The 25,307-nt window shown below is 46.0% G+C and overlaps 2 protein-coding genes and 1 pseudogene across 2 annotated transcripts; all 3 read left to right on the top strand.

The window, feature by feature from the left end:
* The first annotated feature begins 1,733 nt into the window (after nt 1–1,733).
* LELP1 (late cornified envelope like proline rich 1) lies at nt 1,734–17,591 on the top strand. Its single transcript, XM_063813533.1, has 6 exons — nt 1,734–1,844; nt 2,991–3,444; nt 7,149–8,395; nt 8,963–9,794; nt 13,863–15,904; nt 16,406–17,591. Exon 6 carries the CDS (start codon nt 16,426–16,428, stop codon nt 16,774–16,776), a length of 351 nt encoding a protein of 116 aa, XP_063669603.1. The 5' UTR covers nt 1,734–1,844; nt 2,991–3,444; nt 7,149–8,395; nt 8,963–9,794; nt 13,863–15,904; nt 16,406–16,425; the 3' UTR covers nt 16,777–17,591.
* LOC134806921 (late cornified envelope like proline rich 1) lies at nt 3,012–3,424 on the top strand. Its single transcript, XM_063813545.1, has one exon. The coding sequence runs from the start codon at nt 3,012–3,014 to the stop codon at nt 3,306–3,308; it is 297 nt and encodes a 98-aa protein (XP_063669615.1). The 3' UTR covers nt 3,309–3,424.
* A 5,766-nt stretch (nt 17,592–23,357) lies between the features above and the next one.
* LOC469498 (large ribosomal subunit protein uL10-like) lies at nt 23,358–24,287 on the top strand (annotated as a pseudogene).
* Nucleotides 24,288–25,307: the final 1,020 nt, after the last annotated feature.

The raw sequence follows: 25,307 nt of genomic DNA, 5'->3' as shown, positions 1-25,307 counted from the left end.
ATTTAGGTTCATTTGAGGTTTAATTGAATATGGCATTATTTATCCTTGTGAATAAACCCCATATGAGGTTTCTCCATCTTCAACTCATGATCTTCTATTCAATAAACACTTGTTAAACTGAAATGAACTGAAGGCCTCAGGTCTCCCCAGCGGCCCAAGGGCCAAAGCCATATTTCCAATAACCACCCGAGAGGGTTCACTCTAACTAAACTCTTCTCAGACTTAAACCCATATTCTTTTAGCACAAATCTCTTCCCCTGTTTCCTCAGCTCTCATTAAAAGTAATATTAACACCCCAAAACCTGGTGAAACATTGTCCCAAAGAGTTAAACAAACTAGTGACTAATACAAATTCTTGAGTTTACATGATGGTAGATTTTAAAAAAAGAACAACTTGCTGAAATGCTGAAACTCTCTCCATTTGTAAGATAACAAAATTGGCTGAAGTCATTGGAGCCAATCTGGCAGACTGGAGTCTGCACAGAAAAAGCGTGCTGATGTCACAGCCAAATTTCCACTGCATGTTTCATACTGACCCTCCCCGAAACTGCACATGTGACCCGTGAGGTAGCATGAAGACATAACTTCCCATGCCCGAGGACTTTTTCCAGCCCTCCCTTTTCCTTCCACCAGTCACCTACTAAGCCCAGAATCTAATCTCTAACCTTTCCCAATAAAATGACTGCCTTAAAGCCAGCACAGGGAGACAGATTCGAGCTGAACTCTTGTCTCCTTGATGGTCGAGTTGCAGTAAAAAGCTTTTCTTTTCTCAAAAACCTGGTGTCATCGTATTGCCCTCTAGTACACTAGGAAGAAGCCCTTTTGCTTCGGAGTCATCTTCAATTCTTAGTTTTCTGCACAGTCAGTAAATAATTCCCATGAATCTGCCTGTCTAATGAGGCCTTTCTCATGGGCACCCAGACCCATGACTGCCTTCCTTCAGATGTGGAGATTTTCATAATTTCTTTAAAACAGTCTCATTCGACTTTTACTTCACCACCCCATCTCCCAATCCATCCTAATATTTAAATACCTTAGGCACAATCGTGTCACAATTTTAATCAAAAGTCACTAGAGATTCATTCGTGATGACTGCCACGATGAACCTCCTAAACCTGAGTTCAGGCACCCTGTGTCTAAGCCTACCCACCTTTCACACTCCAGCCTCCCATCGCCACTCCTAACACACCCCCATTCCAACCACAAAGACCCTGGTCAGGCCTTTAAAAAAGGCAAGGAAGGAATTCTGAGAGGCAAATCTTTGTGCCCTAAGGCAGGATCTGGGGCTAACCCAATTGTGTGGGGTGGTAAGAAGAGGTTTCAGAATCTCACATTAGAAAAATAAAGAAAAGAAGAATGTCAAAATGGCTGTGATCAATTCAGGGTTGCTCTCCTAGAAGGGTGGGGAAGGGGCAGGTTCAGAGGAATTAAACTTTGAGGGTGGAAGAGGAGCTGGAGACCATGTGTCAACAGTGGGCCAGCTTTTCTGCTCCTAGCAACAATGAGCCTCCCATCCTCAGAGCCCAGGACTCTTCACTGCAGCCTCATTTTACCAGCCTGAATGTTGAGGGGTCTAGGGAGGGGTGGGACAGCCAAGGGGGGTGATTCATCATGGCTCTATTCTGGTGTCCAGGGCTTGTTGTGCTGGGAGCTATGGAGTCACACAACAATTGCCCCTCGATGATGCTGCAATGACCTCATAAGTGGAGGTCATTTCCCCTGCCCCCACCCCCAGCTTCCTCAGATCTGGGCAGAGGAACCAGAGGGAAAAGCCACCTTCCCAGGCACAGCCATAACATCCACCTCACTCAACTGCTTGTCAAGTTCACCACCAACACAGAGGGGTAAGTTGCATTTGGACAGGTGGAAGTGGCCACTCTTTGGCCTCTTCTACCCTGGGAGTGACCTGAAGTACCCCACGCACTGAGCAGGGTTGGGAAAGTCATGTTTGAATGAAAGTTTCCTGTTATTTTCAGTGGTAAGAACTGGTGTGTGCTTCACCTTGGAATAGAGTCTCAACAATTTTAGAGTTCAACTTAATAATATGCCTCCCCAGAGAGCTATACTGATTTTAAAACAAAATTTAAAATGTTACTTTTATATTGTTAAAAGAAATATAACCAATTAGATCCAACTTGAAGTATTGTGAGGGACTGAAAATCCCTGTCCATATCTAGGAGTTAAACTGTCCGTACAGAAATGCCTAGCTCAGGGCAAAACTCAACAGGAGAGAAAAGGAATTCCCTTCTGAAAATCACATTTTGTGGCTCTATCATTCAGATTTTCAGAGAAATTGGAATTTCGTGGTTCATCTCCTGATTTCTTCCCTTACCCTATTATTTATCAGAACCTGGATGGAGGCAAAGGAGTGGGCAGTTCTAGAGTAGCCCATGGGAACCCACTCATGGCAGGGATTAAATTACTTTCCCTCCCATGGCCTCTAGTAAAGAAAGCAATTCTCAAGGTTCAGGGAACTTAGGTGGGACACAGGATTGAAAGCAGTGTCCTAGGCCCCCAAGTCTGCTAGTGTACCTCCCATCTATCTTCAGAGGAACAGGAAGTGGCCCTAGAGGAGCGAAACTTCTATTGTGCCATGAATGCCTTGAGCAATCTGGTCAAACTTAGGGACTCCTTGGAATCATGTTTCTAAATGAATTAAATACAACATATGGAGTTACAGAGACACCAACTCTACTGAAACACAGTTTCAGTGGGGTGGGGGAGGTGGGGGGTCCAAAACCATAGGTTAAGAACTCCTACTAGAATCTACGGCATGGAAGCAAGAATAAGTGAAAAGGAAGCAGAGTTAAGGGTGGAGAGATTAAGAAATGCTATCTCAAACTCATACAAGGATGAGGGCGGCCCTAAATGAGAAGATGATCTAGAGCCTGAATGCATCTCAGGGAAGACTTTCTTAAGTACAAGGATAAGCTGTAAGAAGCCTGTAGGTATCCTCTCCCACCTACAATGCATCTCATATTTCTTTGCAGGGCTCAGATAATCAAGAAACAATGTCGAGTGATGATAAAATTAAATCAAATGACCCCAAGACTGAGCCCAAGAACTGCGATCCCAAGTGTGAACAAAAGTGTGAGTCCAAATGCCAGCCCAGCTGTTTAAAGAAGCTGCTGCAACGCTGCTCCGAAAAGTGCCCACGGGAAAAGTGTCCAGCACCACCCAAGTGCCCGCCCTGCCCCTCGCAGTCTCCTTCATCCTGCCCTCCCCAGCCCTGCACCAAGCCCTGTCCTCCTAAATGCCCTTCATCCTGCTCACATGCTTGCCCACCTCCCTGCCCTCCCCCAGAGTGAGGCACTGTGGGCACTACCCAACCCCACCACCACTGCCACCTCCACCATGTACAACGCTGTGGGGCTGGAGACTGAAACCATGAACTGACAAGTAAACGTGTTCCTCTGCTGTGCAAGACTTCTCCTGGTGTTTCTGGTGGGTTTTGATTTGTTTTGTTTGTTGTTTTACAGCACTAAACCACCAACAAGCAATCCCTGAGAAGTGAGGCTAGAACCCTGCACTCTCAACAACCTTTGAGAACTGACTTTCCCTCTGACCCCACCTGCTGCTTAGAGGCAGGTGCCCACATCTGAAGGGTGTACCCAGGTAATGCCAGGCTGTGTTAGAGCAAAGCCTGAGAGATCCATAAATATGGTTGCAGCTGTGAAAGTGTCTAACCCCAGGAAGCAGGAAAGAGATGGTATGAGGGAGAAAGAGGAGTAGAATATTGGTGAAAGGTCCAGGAAGGCTCAGGGAAAGGCATTGTACTACCTTTCTGTTAGTCCTGTTGCATAATACTTATGCAGAAGGGCTCTCAGTACAGGCTGCATGGGTTTAATGAAACTCTATCTCTGCTCCCTAACACCTTGTAACCTTAAGCAAGTTGCTTAACTTCTTTGTGTCTCAGTTTTCCTCTCTTTGCAAAAGGAATGATGATGCTAACAGTACTGCTGTTATGAAGTTGTTGTGAGGCTAAAGAATTAACAGACGCCAGGCCAGGCACGGTGGCTCATGCCTGTAATCCTAGCACTTTGGGAGGCCGAGGCAGGTGGATAGCCTGAGGTCAGGAGTTCGAGACCAACCTGGCCAACATGGCAAAACCCCGTCTCTACTAAAAATACAAAAATTAGCTGGGCGTGGTGCACGCCTGTAATCCCAGCTACTCGGGAGGCTGAAGAAGGAGAATCATTTGAACCCAGGAGATGGAGGTTGCAGTGAGCCGAGATCGCACCACTGCACTCCAGCCTGCATGAGAGGAGCGAGACTCCATCTCAAAAAAAAAAAAAAAGTTAACAAATGCCAAGTGCTAGGTTTACAGGGACATAGTGAGTTGGTGAAGGAGCACCCCACACCCACCGGTGTAACACTCATCACACCTGAACTTCATTGGTTTGTGTAATTCTTCTTAGCCTGTAAATCTCCTGACCACAGGAGTCAGGCTTTGACATCTGTAAGCATACAGTTAGACATTCTTTTAAAAATATTCAAAAAGGAGTTACAGATTATACCACTATCTGTTACCTGGCTCTAATACTGAACTATAGTTACATAACATGTCACTAGTGGAAGAATCCCAGTGAAGGGTACATGAAACCTCTATTTTTGCAACACTCTGTGAATCTATAAAATTTCAAAATAAAAACTTAAGTACAAAAAACTAGATATTGTACATATCTGGGACCTCAATTAGGAATGAATAGGGAAAGCCTTCATAGCTGATGTGTTAGTGGAGATTATTTACAAGTAGTTAGAGAAAGTCCGTGTCAAACTAGCTTAATTCACAAAACAGAATTTATCAGCTCATGCTGAGAAGGGTTTGGGAACAGGGCATAGGATTAAAGGGAGAACTGTAGGAATCAAGACTTCAAGGCCTGGGATCAGGGACCCACTCACCATCTCAGCCACTCTCATCTCGCCAGCCTCTACAATGCCTCAGAATATGTCCCATCCTCTCCTAGTGCCCCCCACCCCGCCATTCAGTAAGGTCCTGGGCCAGTTGCATACCCAGCTTGTTGGCAGGTTGGGCACAAGGATATTCCTATTTTCACCAGGAGAGGAACCTGATTGCCTAGAAGGTCACGAGCATGCCCCTGTGGCCAAGCAGATGACAGAGCTTTGACGCACAGACAAACCAGTTGTGAATTGTTTCGGGGCACTGCACATAAGCAGCGATACAGTGAACAGCATTTAAGGATTCCCTGCTATCATCGTAATAGATAACTGAAGAGCCAAATCTGGGATGGCTCCCTATGGAACCATTACACAAAACTAGCTCTCATCCTTCTGAGCCTGAAGGATGGTTCAGACAGCGAAGGGTATGGCAAGTATAGAGAGTCCAAAATGTGTCAAAGAAAAAATAACTGGGACCCCACCAGCCTGAGTCTGTACAGTCAGCTGGTGACAGAGCAGGCTTTTAGAATACGTGAAGTAGGCGGAGCATTTAAGGCACCACCCCCTCGTTTTCCAGGTGTGACATGAGGAGACCTTGGGGTCTCAGGGTCTTCTGAGGCACTGAGGTTCCCATACTCTAGATCCCTGCAGAGAGGCACTCACTGGATGCCAGGAGTCTCTGAAAGTCTAGTTTAGAGCATTGGGGACTGTGGTAACAGGTGGAAACCCCTTCAGCTGTGGGCAACAGGTGGAAAACCCTTCTACCTCACAGGAAGTCAAAAAGAAGGAAGGACAGAAGAAAGGGAGAGAGAGAGAGAGATAATAGAACAATAACGTGGCATCTTCATCCATGGTCAACAGACCATCCTCTATTAAATGGTCACTTTTAAATAATAAATCCTGAACCCAGTGCTAAAGAGTGTACTACAGTTGGTGGGAATATAAATAGACAAAAATCCTTTTAGAAAACAATTCAAGGAATGTGGGAATATGTATCATCAAAAGCATTAGATGATTCAACTCTTTGGCCCAATGGGTCCACTTCATAGAACCTATTCAAAAAAAAATTGCAAAATGGTGGGTAGGGGAGCTATATAAATAAAGGTGATTATCACAGCATAACTTAGAAACAATTTAAATATCTAACAAGGTTTGATTAAGTAAACTTGAACCTATTATATGATGAAACATTGTTTTAAGACATTAAATTTAATAATACATTAATAAATTCATTACATTAAATTTAATAATTTTAAAACATTAAAATAAATTTTAATTTATTTAAATTTAATGTATTAACCTATTCAATGTATTAAATTAATTTAATACATTCAAATGAATTAAAGAAAGTAAGGCCTCAATTGAAAATATAACGTAAAGCCATTATCTTTAACCAAAACCTTCCTTGATAATAATGGTAATAATAATAACAAAAGGAAATTTGTGGATATTCTCATTATTTTAAGACAATGGGGATATGGGTAACTAGTAGTTTATTTCTATTTTAATCTGGATTTTCACATGTTTTTGTTTCGTGATGGGTTAAAAAAGAAGTAATCATGAAATAATCAATAATTTATGAAATAATCATGACTACTTCAGAGACCCCCAAAGTCCTTTATTTTACTCAATGTACAAACACAGGGAAGGAAGAATGTTTTAGGGAGTATGCACCACATCGAAGGCACCTCGCCGTGGATGCCTTCCCTCCAGGGGCAGGATCTCAGTCCCAGGCCAGGCAGTACGCGTCAGGGGGCTGTGCCCTCCCAGGTGGTTCTGCAAACTCTGGGCACAGCCTGAAAGGAGGCAGCTCTGGGAACATGAAACCATTCATTTCCAATTTAGGTCTCGTTTCTCCCATGTAAACGGAACCAAATATAGACATCTCTTTTTTTTTTTTTTTTTTTGAGATGGAGTCTTGCTCTGTCACCCAGGCTGGAGTGCAGTGGCGCGACCTCGGCTCACTGCAAGCTCCGCCTCCCGGGTTCACGTCATTCTCCTGCCTCAGCCTCCAGAGTAGCTGGGACTACAGGTGCCCACCACCACACCTGGCTAATTTTTTGTATTTTTAGTAGAGACGGCGTTTCACCATGTTAGCCAGGATGGTCTCGATCTCCTGACCTCGTGATCCGCCCGCCTTGGCCTCCCAAAGTGCTGGGAAAGTCTCGTATAGAGCACTGGGGACTGTGGTAACAGGTGGAAACCCCTTCAGCTGTGGGTAACAGGTGGAAAACCTTTCTACCTCACAGGAAGTCAAAAAGGAGGAGGGACAGAAGAGCCACCGCGCCCGGCCAAGATAGACATCTCTTAATGGCTACTTTCCCAACAAAAAGCTGGATCAAAGGCAATTCTGGGGAAATGGTTGGGACATGATGAGGGTGCCACCTCCCTATAGAATGCCATAATTACTCCCAGCCCCAGCGGCAGTCACCAGGGTTCTGCCCCAAACAGTAGAGGGCTGTATAAATAAGCAACGCCTGAAGAGTGGCATCACAAGAATCTGTGCGGCACCAGGCTCGATGGCTCCCAGATAACAAGACAGGCAGGACCAAGGCCTCTCCCTTCATGACAAAGCAGTTCTGAGGATCCATTAAGATGGTCACAAAAGGAGCCTCCACCACAGACCCCTTTGCCTTGTCCTTTCTTGAGAATCAGGCAGAGTACAGCTAGCCTTCTAAAAGGGCTTTTAAGACCTCCCAAATCAGGCAACTGGCTGTGAGGTGGGCTGGCGCTGTGAGGGCTGGGCACAGAACCTCGGGGATGTCTGGCTTTGAAGCTGAAAGGAACCTTAGAGATCTTTTTCCTGCATCCTCCACTCCACGCATGAATGCCAACTGGGGAGAGGGGAGGAAGTAACCAGTTACCAAACGTCCTATTTTTCCTGTCCTGTTCCCACAGGACCAAGATTGCAGCTCAGCACACGAGCACAGGCAAATTCTAGAAGGCTTTATTAGTGATAAGTCATAACTGCTTCCATGTCACAGGGGTTGATGCTCAGCAAAGAGATCAGTAAAAACACTAAGCCGTTTGCCAAACACATAAAGATTTTAAAATACAAACTGATGGTAAAATGCATACCAGGATATTTTCAGCTGTACCTGTCTTCCAAGTGCAGGAAATCTCATATGTCTCATCTCCAGAGCTATATGCTCCCTCCCAGGCTCAAAGGAAACTCTTCTCAGACTAAGGAGTCATGGCTTTTTCCCAGAAATGCGCTCATCATCTCTCACCTACACCATTCAACCCTCCTAACTGGCTTTCGAAGTTCACCTTCCTCCAGTTCTTACTCCAGTGGAAGCCAGCCAAGGCAGTCTTGCTAAAATTCAAATTTATACATGATGTCCTTGCTTAAAATCCTTGAGTCTCCCCTTTGCCTAGAGGGCAGCTCAAATAACATTCTGTCATGCAAAAGCCTTCAGAATCAAGCCCCTGACTCCTTCTCTAGCCATAAGGCCATTTCTCCATCTCCTTCTAGAACTTTACAGCCCAGGAACAGGTAACTGCTGGCATTTCCTGGCACACAACACAGAGTCTCTGGCCTTTGTGACTTTACACCCCCTTCTCTATCATTTTGCTCTGCCTCCACTGAATCTTCCTCTGAATGATCCACCTGGGCAAATCCTCATCCTTTAAGTCAATTCAGGGGTCACCTGCTCCAAAAATCTTCCCCACATCCCACCCCCAAACTGGTTAGATGCCCCACTCTGTGGTCTCAGAGCTTCCATGCCTTCCTCCCCTTATCACTTCACATTCTGGCCATGTGTTCATAACCTGACTCTCCCACCAGCCTGCCCTTTGATTAGGGGCAGCCGGGCACACATCGCTGACATGCAGTAATAACCAATGACTGGATGCTCAGAGGCTGCAGAGCCACTTTCCCAAACAAGAGGGGATTGCTCTGGACTGAGCCCCTGTCCACTGTGCTCCTTAACCTCGTAGCATGGAGTTATCCCCAGAATGCGACAGCGGGGAGAGGGGAAGGGGACTCAGCATGAGTGGCCTGGGGCTGAAAGGCAGCCCTGGCCCTTGTTGCAGTCTTGTCCTTGGCCACTTTCCCCTTCAGCCACAAGATACAGATCCTGCCAGCCCTCCTAATGCCTTGCCAGGAAGATGCAGTCTACCTCCATGTGGGTCCCTCACCTCGGGCAGCAGCAAGGAAAGGGAAAGGGCTTGGCATCCTACAGACATGGGCTCCAAGCAAGCACTGCACCAGCCAGCTGTGGAGCCGGGCAAAATGCTTCGCCTCATTGGGAGAAGGGAGCTCTTCACCTGAGGAATGAGAAGAAAAGTCTCACCAAGGGGCAAGGTGGGGTGATGAAGTCAGATAACTTATATCAAGCCCCTAGTGTGGGCAATTGAACTTAGGAAGCCAAGATGCCAACAGTACTCTAGTATCTATGTACACACTCGGAGTCACAACCCATCGCCTACTGCAGCAAAAGCTTCCTGCTATCTGCTGTGAGAAGCAGTGCATTTGAGGGAGAAACAGGGAGTTCCACAAAAGGATGACAAATATCTCTGAAGGCAAGTAGAGTTAGGGGCCACCTCGCCACCCCATTCCCAGGTTGGGCCCACAGTAGGAGCCAGAAGGAGATGCTCATATTGCCGAATATCAGAGCTGAACGTGGCATTTAAAATATCCTCAGTGTCTACATGAGGAAGCGAAGGTCCAGAGAGGGGAACAACCAAAGTCACAGGGTGTCGGTTGTAGAAAGCATCCAGGATTTCTAATCCTGATTTAGGCCAAGGTGTGCCAGAAATCAAACTCAAAAGGGAAAAAGTTGAAGATCTACAACAAATTTAAGTAACTGGGGAACATCCTTCCTCCCCACCATCTGTGTTGGTGATCTTTGTCCTGGAGTCCCTGAACACCCTATAGATGACGGCATGTACATGTGAGTATTTCCTGTGATCCCAAACTGTGAACAGCCACTGGCTGGTCTGTGTCTTTGTTGTCTTCCCAAAGCTTATAAGGAATCCCCAATACACTGGTCTGCTAAGTGTTTTTGTTTTTGTTTTTTAATTATTATACTTTAAGTTTTAGGGTACATGTGCACATTGTGCAGGTTAGTTACATATGTATACATGTGCCATGCTGGTGCGCTGCACCCACTAACTCGTCATCTAGCATTAGGTATATCTCCCGATGCTATCCCTCCCCCCTCCCCCCACCCCACAACAGTCCCCAGAGTGTGATATTCCCCTTCCTGTGTCCATGTGATCTCATTGTTCAATTCCCACCTATGAGTGAGAATATGCGGTGTTTGGTTTTTTGTTCTTGCGATAGTTTACTGAGAATGATGATTTCCAATTTCATCCATGTCCCTACAAAGGACATGAACTCATCATTTTTTATGGCTGCATAGCATTCCATGGTGTATATGTGCCACATTTTCTTAATCCAGTCTATCATTGTTGGACATTTGGGTTGGTTCCATTACTGGGTATATACCCAAAGGACTATAAATCATGCTGCTATAAAGACACATGCACACGTATGTTTATTGTGGCATTATTCACAATAGCTAAGTGTTTTTTATGTGGACCATTGCCCAGACCAGACATGAGCTGACCACATAATCTTGAACAAGATCTTTGACACTTTTGTGCCTCAATTTCCTCATCTAAAAAACGCAGTCAATAAATAGTTCTGTGTCTCCTGTTTAAAGCACGTGCTGGGGCTAAAACAAGGAGGTAGAATCAGGTGGCCTCTCAAGTCCCGTCTGGCCCTGAGGACTTGTGATTTACAGCTCTTTCCTGAATTCACACCTCTGATTCAGACCCCTTGTGTGGGTGACACAGGAGGAAAGGAAGGGAGAGGAGTGATGGACTTCCCCCCAGGAATTCGCAAGCTGCCCAGGGGCACCCGCTCTGCAGGAAACCAAATTCTGCACCATTCAGCTCTATCAGAGACATTGCCCTGTAATATGCAGATGAATGGGTCAGAGGAGTCTGAGGACTTTTAAGATCTGAACAGAGGAGATAGTTATTTGATGGGAATGGGAGAAAAAAAAACTGTCTTGCACACACCTGAGACTCTTCTGCTGATCCTGTCTAATTATGCCCTGGCTCCCAATAATGACAGCTCCAGAAGTCTAAAATCTTAAATCTCAGATGTCATTAAATCAGATTAACTCCAATCTTGCTGGAGGGCTGGGGATGATCACAGAAACAACTTAGTCACCTTATCTTAAGATTTGGGGTGAGACAATTTTTCCAAAGCTTTCTAATCCACAACCCCAGATACTGGGCCACCAAGATTGATTTTTGAGGACTCAGACCCCAAATACTCCCACTCCACACCTAGGAAAAGACAGGTCACCTAAGGTCAATCAGCCACTGGGTGAGCCACTGCCGCATGCAGAAGACAGAAGACTGGGTCTTCCTATGGGTACATTACAACCTGACCAAGGAAAAAGTGCCCACACACGTGTCCACACACTACAAAGTTACATAGTTACCCAGGCTACCCATTCATGATCACATTTACAGTATCACAGAATGTCAGAGATGGGATGGACCTGACTGAAAGTCTAACTTTCCTATTTTAAAGATGATGAGGCCAGGCTACTTACTGAGCTGAGGAAGACTGTGGTAGGAGGAGTTTTTGAGGCAAGATCAGGAGTTTGGCTTTGGGCATGTATTAGATGTTCTATGACACACACACGTGGAGAGATAAATACATGGCAGAATTTGAACCTGTTTTAAAGAAAAATGTGCAGTGTCTCACGCCTGTAATCCCAGCACTTTGGGAGGCCAAGGGGGTGGATCACGAGATCAAGAGATCGAGACCAGCCTGAACAACATGGTGAAACACCGTGTCTACTAAAAACACAAAAATTACCTGGGTGTGGTGGCATGTGCCTGTAGTCCCAGCTACTTGGGAGGCTAAGGCAGGAGAATCGCTTGAACCTGGGAGGCAGAGGTTGCACTGCCCCGAGATCACGTGCCACTGCACACCAGCCTGGCCAACAGAGCAAGACTCCATCTCAAAAAAAAAAAAAAATTTCAAGTCAAAGACCAAGTATTGGAGGGACAGAGCAAAGGACATAGAACAAGAAGAACCAGGGAAATCAAGGAAGGCTTCATGGAGGAGGTGAGTCTTGAACTGATTCAGATTGCACTAATATTCATAAGTAGCTTGATGGCCCTAAGTTTTGGAGCATACATTCTCTAATTTATTCCTCACAAGAAATCTGTGAAATAGTATTTTCCTTTCTCAACAAGAGGAAATTGAGATTATGAGAGGTTAAATCGCTTATCCAATACTGCATATACTCTATGTGATAGTCAACCCCAGATGAATGGAATCCTGAGTTCTTTCTCCATATATCTCAGTCGCTCTTTTTTGTTGTTGTTTGTTTTGTTTTGCTTTGTTTTTTGAGATGGAGTCTCACTCTTTTTGCCCAGGCTGGAGTGCAATGGCACAACCTCAGCTCCCTGCAACCTCCACCTGCTGGGTTCAAGCGATTCTCCTGCCTCAGCCTCCCCATTAGCTAGGATTACAGGAGCCCGCCACCACGCCCGTCTAATTTTGTATTTTTAGTAGAGACGGGGTTTCACCATGTTGGCCAGGCTGGTCTCAAACTCCTGACCTCAAGTGATCCACCTGCCTCAGCCTCCCAAAGTGCTGGGATTATACGCGTGAGCCACCACGCCCAGCTCAGTGCCTCTTTATCAAAAGCTAGCCTTTGATTGAGGATGCTGACATGACAAGTAGGAATATATTTAAATGAGGGAATGGTAAATGAGATTTTATTCTTCATCCGAGGCTCCCTTCCTCAAGAGCTCCCAAGAGCCTCCAGCACTAGGAAGGTTATTAGGTTTCTACTGCTTCTGTGACAAGTTACCACAAATTTAGTGGCTTAAAACAACAAAAGTGAATCCTATGACAGTTCTGGAGCTCAGAGGCTGACAGAAGTCTCACCAGACTGAAATAGAGTGCCTGCAAAGCTGCACCTCTTTCCGGAGGTCCTACTGGAGAATCTGTTTCCAGACTGTAGAAGCCGCCCTCATTTCTGGCTCGTGGACTCCTTCCATATTCAAAATCAGCAATGGCCAGTTAAGTCTTTCTCAAATCACATCACTCTGACAGACTCTTCTTGCTTTTAAGAGCCGTACACTTATGTTGGCCCCACCTGGATCATCAAGGATAATCTCCCTATTTTAAAGTCGTCTGATTAGCAACTTTGATTTTATTCACTACTTTCAGTCTCTCTTGCCAAGTAACCTAACGTGTTTACAAATTCTAGCGATTAGGTGGCAAACATATATAGGAGGCCATTATTCTGCCTACCACAGAAGGACTTTGGGGTCAATTTCAAGATTGTTCCACTGTCATGAATCAACTTGATGGCAGGCAGGGCATCCAGTGAGAGGAGTCAAACTCTGGGCTCTACCTAACTGGGCTCACCTCCCCTCCATGAGAACATGATCTAGTCTCTTGTTCTGCACATTTCTATTTAGTCTCCTTGTCCTGGGGCTTAACCAAAGTCACAGACATACATGACATGAGCAAGGTCATCTCATGCATCCTGTCACAGGAAACTTCCAGAAATCCCAGCTAAGAAGGTCTCTTCCCAGAGTCTCTTGCTCATTCCTTTCCTAAGCCGGCCTCCATCTATCCTTTCATTTCACTTGTATCTCTGTACTTCAACAGCCTCCCAACAAGGATTCCTTCCTAGAGGCCACCTGAAATGCCCTTGTCCACCCTCCTTGCCTGGGTAATTCATACTGTCCGGTAAGACAAAGCACAGACATCCCCTCCCCCAGGAGCTTTCCATGACCTTCCACCCAAAACCAAGGAAGAGGCCTTCGTCTGGAGCACAGGGGCTTACCTCTGGCCATATTCTCCATGAAACTGTGAGTCATTTTGGAAGGGAAATGCATCGACATAACGTAGGGGCCATGAGTGACTGAAAGAACATATTATTAAACTCTGTGATGAATTCCTTGTTTTCTAGGACACAGGAGAGTTGCTTTGTCTCTTCAACAGCATTCTAAGAAAAGATGAAAAATGCAAAGAGGAAGAGAATTGAAAGGAGGAGATGAAAAAGGAGGAGAAAAAGAAGGATGAGTCTCCCCACCCTACACCTACTCTCCCAGATGCCCCAAATGACTTTTTCTCTTCAGATATACAGCTGGGTATTCCAAGTCTTTCCACTCTCAGGCCTCTGTCTACTGCCAGGACCTCAATGGGGCTCATGGTGATGTCACATTAACCTCTGAGAACCAGTCTCAAAGGTCAAAAATGCTTCCTGATCTCCCCAGCTTACCTTTTAAAAACTTTTCAGGTATCAAGCATCCAAAACCTATATAAACATTTGAGACATTTTTGATTTTAGCCAAATATTCTTCTTAGGAAATGACTTAAACCTACCCCTTCAAGTTAAGAGATTGAACATAACTTTTTTTATATACTTTAAGTTTTAGGGTACATGTGCACAACGTGCAGGTTAGTTACATATGTATACATGTGCCATGTTGGTGTGCTGCACCCAGTAACTCGTCATTTAACATTAGGTATATCTCCAAATGCTATCCCTCCCCTCTCCTCCCACCCCACAACAGGCCCCTGTGTGTGAGAACATAACTTTAAATTAAGGAGAAAGGAAGGGAACATCATCATATTTAAAGACCCTTGAATTTGGTCAACTTCAGCAAACAAACACAGAACCACCACTTTAAGGAAATGGGGGCTTCTTTCAAAGTAAGTCTTTTCCCATTTTCAATTAAATGAGATTTTCCTCCACTCCCAGCTCTCCCACATCCACCTTCTTTATTCCTTCATTAATACATTTACCCCATCAATAATCATTTGTCTTCCATCATCTTCCACTTACTATACCTATGGCATAGTACCTATCCTCTAGGAACTTATAACCCCGGAAAAAATAAGATCTATATATAAATATCTGGAAAGTCCTAATTTCAATAGTAAATGTCATATGAATAATATAAACAATAGATACCATGGGAGTGCATAAAGAGGTGGATTCATTTCTGGTTTAGAGTAATCAGGAAAGGCTCTCAGAGGGTGGTAGACATGAGTAAAGCTTTGCAGAATGCTTAGGATTTCCACAGGCACAGGGAGAACACACCAGGTAAAAACTAACAGCCCAAACTAGAAAGTAGAGGTAGAGAAAACTGGGTGTGTTTGCTTTGAAACTTTTCCTTTCATCCCCTGACTTTTATTGACTTGAGTTCTAAGAAAACGTATTCCAGAAGGCAAAGAGACAAGTTAACTTTGTTCCAGCCTGTTCTCCTGGTCACTATGAAAACTCTGTGAGTAATTCCACTTTCAGAAGGGTGTTATAAATCAAGGTTGAGAAGATGAAGATTGTCTGCCTTCTCCTTCTTCTGTCTTCCCCTTCACCCCACTTCACAACCTAAGAGTAACAAATGAACCGCAATTTCCCTCAAGACCACCACGCAGGAAAATCACTCTCTTCAGCAGGCTGAAAGCCTTTTGTTGGCTTGGAACCACAGGACGAGCCTTCGTCCTTGCATCTGAAGGGTGACTTTCTAGGCTTGATGAAGAAGTGTCTGCAACAGGCCATACAAGCCCTTGACCCAGAGAGGCCCCAGGCCTTAGGCATAAAATCTTCCCATTGGTGAAGATGAGATGAGCAAGGTGGATCTTATCTCTCACCACATCCTGTACCAGTTTGGGTAGACAAGGAATCCTGGTTGAACAGACTGAGATAACACTTTATGAACATTCTTTTCCTGCTGCCTCTGATGAGAGAGATCTGAGAGAAGCCCCTCCCTGCTGAGGTCTGGTGAGGACCCACAGGCCAAAATGCAGTCTGATTAACAGGCATCCCAAGCAGTGACTCAAACCATCGGCAATTTCAGAGGAAGCTTGTTATGGTGACTCCACAATTAGTACCACAGCCCATGTGGCCAGTCAGTCCCGCGGGAGGCTGGACTAAGCACCATATAAAAGTCCCACCTTGCTGGGCTTCACAGTCCACAGCCTTTGTTGAGTCTTGTTGAAGATCAGGTAAGTGGGGCATCTGTGCCCTCTCTCTCCCTGTTACTCTGTCTTTAGGTGGCCACTGTTCTGTTCCTCTTATGGACTGTACTTTCTACTGATTTTTTAAGTGGTTTGCCATTTCTTGGGCCTCACTATCCTGTATATTCTATCCAGACTAGAATTTGTCTATCTAGTCTAGTCTCTTGCACCTGATTTTCAAAAGGAATCGTAGACTAGAAGAAAAGGGAAAAAAACCTGTGGTAGGACTGGGGTTTGGAGCTATGGATATCTAGAGAGAGGCCACGAGAACACTCCCACTTTGGAGACAGGTGCCACAGGGAGCTATGGCCAGGATAGAAAAGAGAAAGAGATAAAAAGCAGCCAAGAAATTAGTTCTTACTTCCACTCCTCATTCCACTCCATTAGTTCTTCCATCCACTCCTCATTCCTCTTTCTCAACCCTTCATTCCCCAGTTCCCATGCTGATATTTTTAATGCAGATAATTTCGAATCTTGTGTTTTTTTCAGGCTCTGCAAATCACCCCAGGATGTCCTTCAGTGAGCAGCAGTGCAAGCAGCCCTGTGTGCCCCCTCCATGCCTCCCAAAAACCCAGGAGCTGTGCCAAGCAAAGGCTGAGGAGGTGTGCCTCCCCACATGCCAGCACCCCTGCCAAGATAAGTGTCTAGTGCAGGCCCAGGAGGTATGTCTTTCTCAGTGTCAGGAATCAACTCAAGAAAAATGCCCACAGCAAGGCCAAGATCCATGCCTACCTCCATGCCAAGACCAGTGTCCACCTCAGTGTGCAGAGCCATGCCAGGAGCTATTCCAGACAAAATGTGTGGAGGTTTGCCCACAGAAAGTCCAGGAGAAGTGCTCATCCCCTGGCAAGGGAAAGTAGCTGCTCATATGTCATCTGGGTTCAAGAAGATGGCCAGCAGATGAAACCCTGACCCCAGCCCATGCTCTGGTGACCTTCTTCTGTGGGTACCTCTGTGTGCAATGTACCTTCTTGCCTCCTGGCTTCCTTAGCATTCCAGGACTTGGTCTGTGTCTCTGAAGACAGTTCTTTCTGTATTTCATCACCCTCTGTGAATAAGCGTTGTTCTCAGCAGTCTGATGGAAGGTCTCAAATGTAGGAATGGTGTGGTTGTCAGGGAAGACCACAGAAGCCTAGCACAGCTTCCTTGGTGCAAAAATTCACCCAGCTCTGGGTGTGTAACAGCCAAGGATGCCTTCATTCATCTTTCAGAGTTTCAGGCTCTCAAATAAGCTTCAAAACAAACGGAATGCTGATGGACTTTCCACTTATCACCACCACCACCACCTCCACCACCACCACCACCACAGGTGTTGAGACAAAGCGGCTTGCGATGTTTCAAAAATCAAAAATTGGGTGATTTTGTCTCTGTACACTAAAAAGAACAGCAAATTATTGAACATTGAAATGTTGGTTGTGCTTTTTTAAAATGAACCGAAAGTATGTAAATGATTGAATCCAAACAACCAGAAAGGAAAGATAAGATGGATGTTTGGTGCCCTTGTCAATCTCTGTGCTTCATAGCTGGTCTAATGTGGGCCCTTAGTTCTCACCATGTACACTCTTTAGAGATGTGATTTGTGTCTGTGTGATGCAGGCTGGTCTGTTCTCCAGCTTCCTTGCCTTCTTCTCCCTGGTGAAGGTAAAATACATAATAAAGCTGATCCTAAGGCTGATATCTGACTTGACGTGTGCTCTCTTTTCTCCACCATCAAACCCCTCATTGTCCTTGTGACAACTGTCTCCTCCTTTGGTGGGGGAGGGGAGTAATCTGAAACAGGAATAAAACACAGACCTCACCGGTGCATAAAACAGCAGTTCTGAAAGAGGCTTCCTGAAGGTCACTGAGACCACCCCACCCACAACATATCCTAGGTTCACCCACTTGTGCACTTCACACATGAGAAAATCCAGCAAGGGGCTAGGACCTGCCCACACTCAAAACCTCAGGTCCAGGTTCTTTCTGCTACAGCATCTTTCCTCTCTGATCCTTGCTTTCCAAAGGGAAGGGCTGAAATGGAAAGGAGGGGAGATGTGTGGAAGACGGATCCCAAATCAATTCATAACACCTACAAACATAGCATCTGTGTCAAAGGAGAGAGCGAAGCATGCCTCTGAGATGAATGCAGACTCGAGGACCAAAACTGTCTGCCCTGCCATCTGGCCAGGTTTCAGGTAGGCCTGGGGCCTGGGTAACCGGCCTGCTGCCCCCCACCCATGGAGGAAACACAGGCAGTGGCCACTGGGGTTTGTGAACGGGTGGAGAGGGCACTGTACTGACATGAAATAACCACAGGCTGCTCCCTCGGCAGTGCCCCGAGCTCCGACCTGAGCCCAAAGGAAGCTATGCCAAGGACCAGCTTCCTAGGGGGGATGTAGCTTCTTACCCATTCTACAGGTCCCCCCTCCCTCCTCAATCCTCATGAGGAAGAGGTGGAGGGCCGGGACAGCCCCTCCTTGTAGGGCGTGTAGAGCCCTATGTCTCAGTCATTTGGCTAAACTGAGGGTCACTGAGTCTGTGGGTGACATGGACCAGGCCCTGAACTCCATGCACATTCTCTATGGGGATTCTAACAGCAGCCTTGGGGAGTTCCTGTGCTGCCCATTTGCTTAGGAACTTGTCCTAAAGCCAGTAAGTGGTGAAGTCAGGATGCTAACCCAAGTCCCTCTGACTCCAGAATGGAGCTCTCACTTTTGTAATGAAAGTGCTATGGCATACAGAAGAGATTTCCAGAAACTCATTCATTCATTTATCCACCTAAAACATGCTCCCTGACACCTACCAGGTGTCAGGCACCATGCCAGGTACTGGAGAGACAGTGGTGAACCAGGCAGTCAGTATCCCTGTGCAGAGCTACGAGCTGTCTCTTCTGCAGGCCACATGCACCAAGGATACCTTTCTGAAAACCTCCTGGATATCTCAAGTCCCTGAACATCTCCAGATGCCAGAATCACAGTTCTCTTGCCTCCTTGCCTAGTCGAAATAGGTTTTCTCATCCATTTTCCAACCTTGGAATAAACCAGCTGCTCCCCAGGGCCAGCAGCTCCCAGAGCTCCAACCTGCGGAGATGTGCCAGAGAGGCCTTCCTATCAGTGAAGCTTCTGTTCACAGACACTTCTCCAGCTTGGCTCAAGTCCAGGAAACATCTTTGTTCTCCAGCATCAAAGGCATGCACAGATTGGAGTCCAAGATCAGACACCCAGGCATTAAAGGAAGCACGGGGCTAATGAACAGGGAGAGTCCAGACTTATCAGAGAGAGGAGAAATCTGCTGATTACAGGGGAGGCCTCTACAGTTAGGAAGGGGACAAGTCTGCAGATTGCAGATAGGAGAGCAAACGCCAAGCAGCCAGCAGGCCTTCATCTAGCTCTGTCATAGGAACCTCCATACCTCCTCATCCTCACAGAGGTCTGCCCCAGCCACTGCCTGGGCCACTGCTGCTGCAGCCTGGTCTCTTAAGACACAGACCAGGTCCATGGCCACAGAGGCCACAGGGACAGCTAAGACACAGCATTCAGACTTCCCCAGCTGCCGCTTCTGTGCTGAGCCTTTCAGGAAGTAGGGAGGGGCCTTACCAAGGAGAGCCCTGGATGTTAGGGGTTCTAGCTAACAGTTAACTCAGCATGAGACAATAGTGGATCTGTGGGCCCCACATGCCAAGAGGAAAAAATACAAACAGACAGGAATTCACAGGAGGAGCTGTGGATTCACTCAATCACTCAAAATATTTATGGAGAAACTACTATGCCAAGCCAGACTCTGGAAACCTGCGACAGTGCCAGGAGGTGGGCAAGCAGAGCAGTGGCCTGAAAGACTTTCACATCAGGAAGTGTTGAAATATATTTAGTCTACAAAAGAAAATACCCAAGGGAGTGGGACAGCTGAACTCAAATATTTTAAGTGCTTTTATGAGGAAGGAGTGAGATTTTTGTGAAGTGCCAAAGAACAAAGTTAGGACCCATGGGCAGAAATCATGAAATTGGGCTCAGTTTAAGAACTTTCTTATAATGAGATCTATTGGACTGTGACAGGAGCTGCCTTTAGATGCATTGTGTCCCATGAACTGGAGGTTTGCAAGCCAGTAGATGACAACCAGCTCCTCCCAATCCATCAAATACTGTGACTCCTCTAACTGTAACTTGCACGTGGAAATGGGACCCAGGGGCAGGGAGCCTCCCGCGAAGGGAGATTCAGAAGACCTGACCGCAAGCTCAGGAGAAAGGAAGTTTCCCTGGCTTCCAGAACACTGCTGGGAGGCTCTTCGGGGGGCCCAAACTTCTGGGGACCAGCAGAATGTGTGACCATGGATTGAAACTAAAAGAAAGGAGGAAGACAGGTAAGTCATGGGAAGAGGCTCCCCCAGATTTGGGGTTTTCTTAATGTTTTTGGACCCACAAATGCTTCAGCCCTGAGAAGCACCCTACAGTAATTCCTCACTGCTTTCTAATCTCGTTCTTCCCAGCTGGGTTTAGTGTGCTCGCTCCCTTTTACATCTCATTTCTTTACCATCCAGATACCCTTTCTCTTCTGCACCAAAGTGATCCGCCTGTTCTTCCACCTGACAACCCATCGCAGATTCCTTTCTGCCTGCACCTTCCTCTCTCCCACCCAGGGCTCTCCCCTGTTTGTCTCAGCCAAACCAGGGGTTTCAACCTGACCTCCAGGAAGCCCTCCATGGTTTCAGCCTAGCTGCTAAGTACTGCAGCTTGGGCTCTGTGCTGCAGTGGCCCCAGGGGTCCGCAGCCCTCTACCAGCTGCCTGTATTTGAATGACACATGTCTCCTGTCAGCATGAGAGCCCAGATGACAGCTCCTGGGGCTGGCTGTGTTCTTGCCTGACTTCACAGGGCCCATCACACTGAGGTCTGAGACACCTGCATGGCTGGTCACCAGCATGCCCCCTGAGCAGAGACAAAGGAGGGTGCTGGCTTCCAGACCACCTGGACAATCTCTTTTATTGATAGGGTAACCAGCTCATCTTGATTTGCCTGGAACTGTCCCAATTTTAGCACTGAAAGTTCTGAATCCTGGAAACTCCCTCAGTCCCCGACAAACTGGGATGGTTGGCTGCCCTAAGCACCTGTGTGTATAAGACATGATGCTTTGTTCCAGGTGGGGGAGCACAGAGGGAAAGCAGATGAGGCCCTCCATGCTGGAGGAACTTATAGCCCAAGGGATTTTTCTGGAAAACTGTAAACCCAGGAGGCCTAGTTCCCACTGCCTGCCCCCTCCATAGCCACATTCTCCATGAGCAGGGGTGGGGGCAGCAGGGGCTGGTGAGGGGTGATCAAATACTAGATCAATGAGCAGGTTCCCAGCCTAGGCCTCTTTCAGCATGAACTGGCAGGTCTTGACCAGGAGAAGTGGTATCGTGGGGGCCACCACCCCCATTCGACAGCAGATCTGGACTTGTCCACTCCTCCTCTCCTTCTCTCCTACGGACACCTGCCTCACATCTGAAAATGGTTGAAAGGAAAGAGGTGGCCAGCTGGCAGGGCCTTCTCAACTCAACCTTCCTCATCACCCGGTTCCCAAGCCAGCCTCATAACCTGTTCTTCCTCCTTTAGAAGCCGCTGGGGACCGTTTCTGTTCTCTTCCCAACAGCACCACCTGCTGGCCATAGAGGCACTTGGCCTTCTGCTAATCACACCCAGTCTGGCCTGAGTTGGAAATGGCCGCACACACTCCGGCCGTCAATGCTCCATGTGGAGAAGACAAGAGTACAGAGATGCAGCATCTAACAGAGTCAGAGGAAGGCTATATGTGCAAGACAGAGTTACATTACTTATAGGGTGGGAGCAACACGAATAATGGTTCAGGACATAGGCTCAGGAATCAGACTTCTGGAATTCAAATCTAGACTCCACCACTTCTATTGTTCCCTTAAAACAAATTTCTCCTATGTTAGAGTAAGCGACACAGAATCTCCTATGTGCCAAGCACTGGAGTTACAGCAGCGAACCAGATACACAGAATCCCTGCCTCCCAGAGCTCACATGAGGAGGAAGACAGACAAAAAGCAACTCAACAAATGCATAAATAAGAAAGTGAAAATGAAGAAAATGAAACAAAGTGGTGAGGAGTGACCAGAGAAGAGGGGTGCTCTTTAGCTCAGGTAGCGTGGAAAGGCCGATCTGAGATGGGGATGTCCGAGTAGCGACATGAACAATAGGAGGAGCCATCCATGTGGGATCGGGGTAAGTATCAGCGCAAAGAGAACAGCAGGTACAGGGAGTACTGCGAGTCAGACTGCCCCTGGAGCCTTAACTCGGATGCTGCATTTGAAGGTAGACCCTGGCCAACTTTTAGTTCATCCAAATTAATGTGAGAAAAAGAGCGAGGTCTCTGGGCACCGTGTCACATGAGCCATGGCTGAAGGAAGGGGGCGTTTCATCCAGAGATGAGGAGACTTAGAGACACACAGTGGCTGTCTTCAGGCCTGTCAAATGTCAAAGAGAGAGGCAGTGGATATATTCTTTGTGATCCCAAGGAGAATAGCATGGATCCGTGAGTTCTGGGCACAGAAAAGCGGATTCTGCTCATATCAGGAATAAAATGGCCCAGCAAATGAAATGAGCTGCTCATGAAGTAGTGATCCCACCATCCATGAAATATGCAAGCAGAGACCAAATAAGTAGCTGAGATTATAGGAAGCGTGGATGCAATGCTTTTAATCTTTAATTATCACCTACTCTTGCACTTGAATTGCTTATAGGTTACCACAAGATTTTGCTTCTCTCTGAATACGGTAAAATAGCCTTTGTCAGCCAGTCCCTGAAGGGATGTCTGCCCCAGGGTTGGGGAACATCACAGCAGGGCAGGAGAAAACTGGCTGTTGGGTACAGAACACGCTTCTTGTCAAACCCGGAGCAGACTCTGGCAAAGATGAAAAGCGGAGGTCCTCACCTCCCTTTCATATGCTCCCCTTTTCTGTCCCAGCACCAGAAGATGGAACTTCCTTTTCCTTACAATGGTCTAAGAAAAAACTAGTCTAAGCAATTAGAGAAAATATCCTACAATTCCCAAGTCCTAAAAGTTTTTATGTTGCACACCCTGGTAATAAAAATATTTCAGCCTCACCAATAAACATATAAAAACGGTGTTCAACCTCTCATTATTCATCACAGAAATGCAAATGAAAACCTCAAAGAGATACCACAACACACCGACTGGAGGGGATAAAAGTAAGAAGACAGAATCACAGTGTGGGTGAGGTTGTGGGAGTGCAAATTGGTACAACCACTTTGGAAAACTCTTTGACGGTCATGACTAAAGTAGAATGTATACACAGCCAATGACTGAACAATTCCTCTCCTAGGCATCTGCCCTGCATACGGTCACCAAAACTCAAATATTAGAATGTTCATTCTAGCTCTCATCAGGCATCCTTGTGAAAGTGGCATCATCTTTAAACCCTGCATGGCAACCCCTGACACACTGCCATGCTGCCCAGGGAATACAGGGCAACCTGGAAGTCCAACTACTTCCTTCAGATCATCCAATTTTTCAATCATTATCTGAAATGTTTCATTGTAGGAGCAGCAATGTGGGCTCCAAGTAGATGCAGCAGATCCACATGTCCCTCTGAGGGAAAGCCATGGTGCCAATGGGCAAGAACACCATGATGCACAAGGCCATCCAAGGGCACCTGGAAAACAACCCAGCTCTGGAAAAATTGTTGCCTCGTATCCAGGGAAATGTGGGCTTTGCGTTCACCAAGGAAGACCTCACTAAGATCAGGGGCATGCTGCTGAATAGTAAGGTGCCAGCTGCCGCCCATGCTGGTGCCATTGCCCCATGTGAAGTCACTGTCCCAGGCCAGAACACCGGTCTGGAGCCTGAGAAGACCTCCTTTTTCCAGGCTTTAAGCATCACCACTGAAATCCTGAGTAATGTGCAGCTGATCAAGACTGGTGACGAAGTGGGAGCCAGCGAAGCCACACTGCTGAACATGCTGAATGAACATCTCTCCCTTCTCCTTTGGGCTGATTATCCAGCAGCTGTTCGACAGTAGCAGTATCTACAACCCTGAAGTGCTTGACCTCACATAGGAAACTGCATTCTCACCTCCTGGAGGGTGTCTGCAATGTTGCCAGTGTTTGCCTGCAGATTGGTTACCCAACTGTTGCATCAGTACCTCATTCTACCATCAATGGGTACAAGCAAGTCCTGGCTTTGTCTGTGGAAACTGATTGCACCTTCCTACTTGCTGAAAAGGTCAAGGCCTTCTTGGCTGATCCATCTGCCTTTGTGGCTGCTGCCCCTGGGGCCACTGCCACCACTGCTGCTCCTGCTGCAGCTCCAGCCAAGGCTGAAGCCAAGTAGAGTTGGAGGAGTTGGATGAGAATATGGGATTTGGCCTATTTGACTAATCACCAAAAGGCAACCAACTCAGCCAGCTTTATTTGCAAAACAAAGAAATGAAGGCTTACTTCTTTCAAAAAAAAATGTTTATTCTAGTGTTATTCATAATATCCAAGTATCAGAAAGAATACAAATACCCATCAATGAATAAATAAACGGTGGTATATTCAGACAATGGAATTCCATACAGCAATGTATACAAATGATCTACAGCTACACACAGCAATACGGATGAATCTCACAAACATAAAGTAAGTGGCCAAAAAAAAAGACACATAAAAAAGCATTAGGATGAAACATATGAAATTGCCATTTATGGAGGTCAAAAACTGTTCATAGGGTTCAACATAAAACACGCTGTATAGTTCCATTTATATCATTTATGTACAGTACAAAAGCTGGCCAAATAAATCTCTGTTGTAGACAGTAAGAACATGGTTGTGTGTGTGTTGGTTGTAGTAGCGTGGTCATTGGATGGGAGAAGAAGGAAGGCTTCTGTGTTGCTAATAACATTCTATTTTTTTATCTGGGGGCTGCTTATCTGGTTGTGTTCAGTTTGTGAAAATTCATTGAGCTGGACATTTACAATATATGCACTTTTCTGAATGCATATTTTAATAAAGAGTTGAAAGTTTTATTGGGGTTCATCATATAATACATATATATTATTTAGAAGCAATAGATATGTACTGTCATTCTAACATCATGTAAGTTAAAAAACAAACACAAAATACAGACAATTTTAAAAGAAAAGATAAAAATACATTAAAAAAAAAGTTCAAATTTTTTCTTTCTGTTCCCAATGAATAGTTTTATGCACCCTCAGTGAACAATCAGCTCTTCTGGAGATTTTTTATAATGAAGTCCTGGATTACGTAAATGCTGCATGATCTTTGGCAAATCTCCCAGCCTCAGTTTCTGCATCTGTAAAATTGCACTGATGATCACCCACCATCCTAGATGGCTGTCCTCAGGATCGAATGAGGTATTTGTGGAAGCATTTAGTAATTCGTAAAATGTGAAGGGTT

Source organism: Pan troglodytes, chromosome 1 (genome assembly GCF_028858775.2).
Source record: "Pan troglodytes isolate AG18354 chromosome 1, NHGRI_mPanTro3-v2.0_pri, whole genome shotgun sequence".
NCBI lineage: Eukaryota > Metazoa > Chordata > Mammalia > Primates > Hominidae > Pan > Pan troglodytes.
This window is presented reverse-complemented; position numbering and strand designations above follow the sequence as displayed.

Bases quoted from the DNA above. Each gene is read 5' to 3' on its own strand.
- LELP1 (XM_063813533.1), top strand. From the start codon at position 16,426: ATGTCCTTCAGTGAGCAGCAGTGCAAGCAGCCCTGTGTGCCCCCTCCA.
- LOC134806921 (XM_063813545.1), top strand. From the start codon at position 3,012: ATGTCGAGTGATGATAAAATTAAATCAAATGACCCCAAGACTGAGCCC.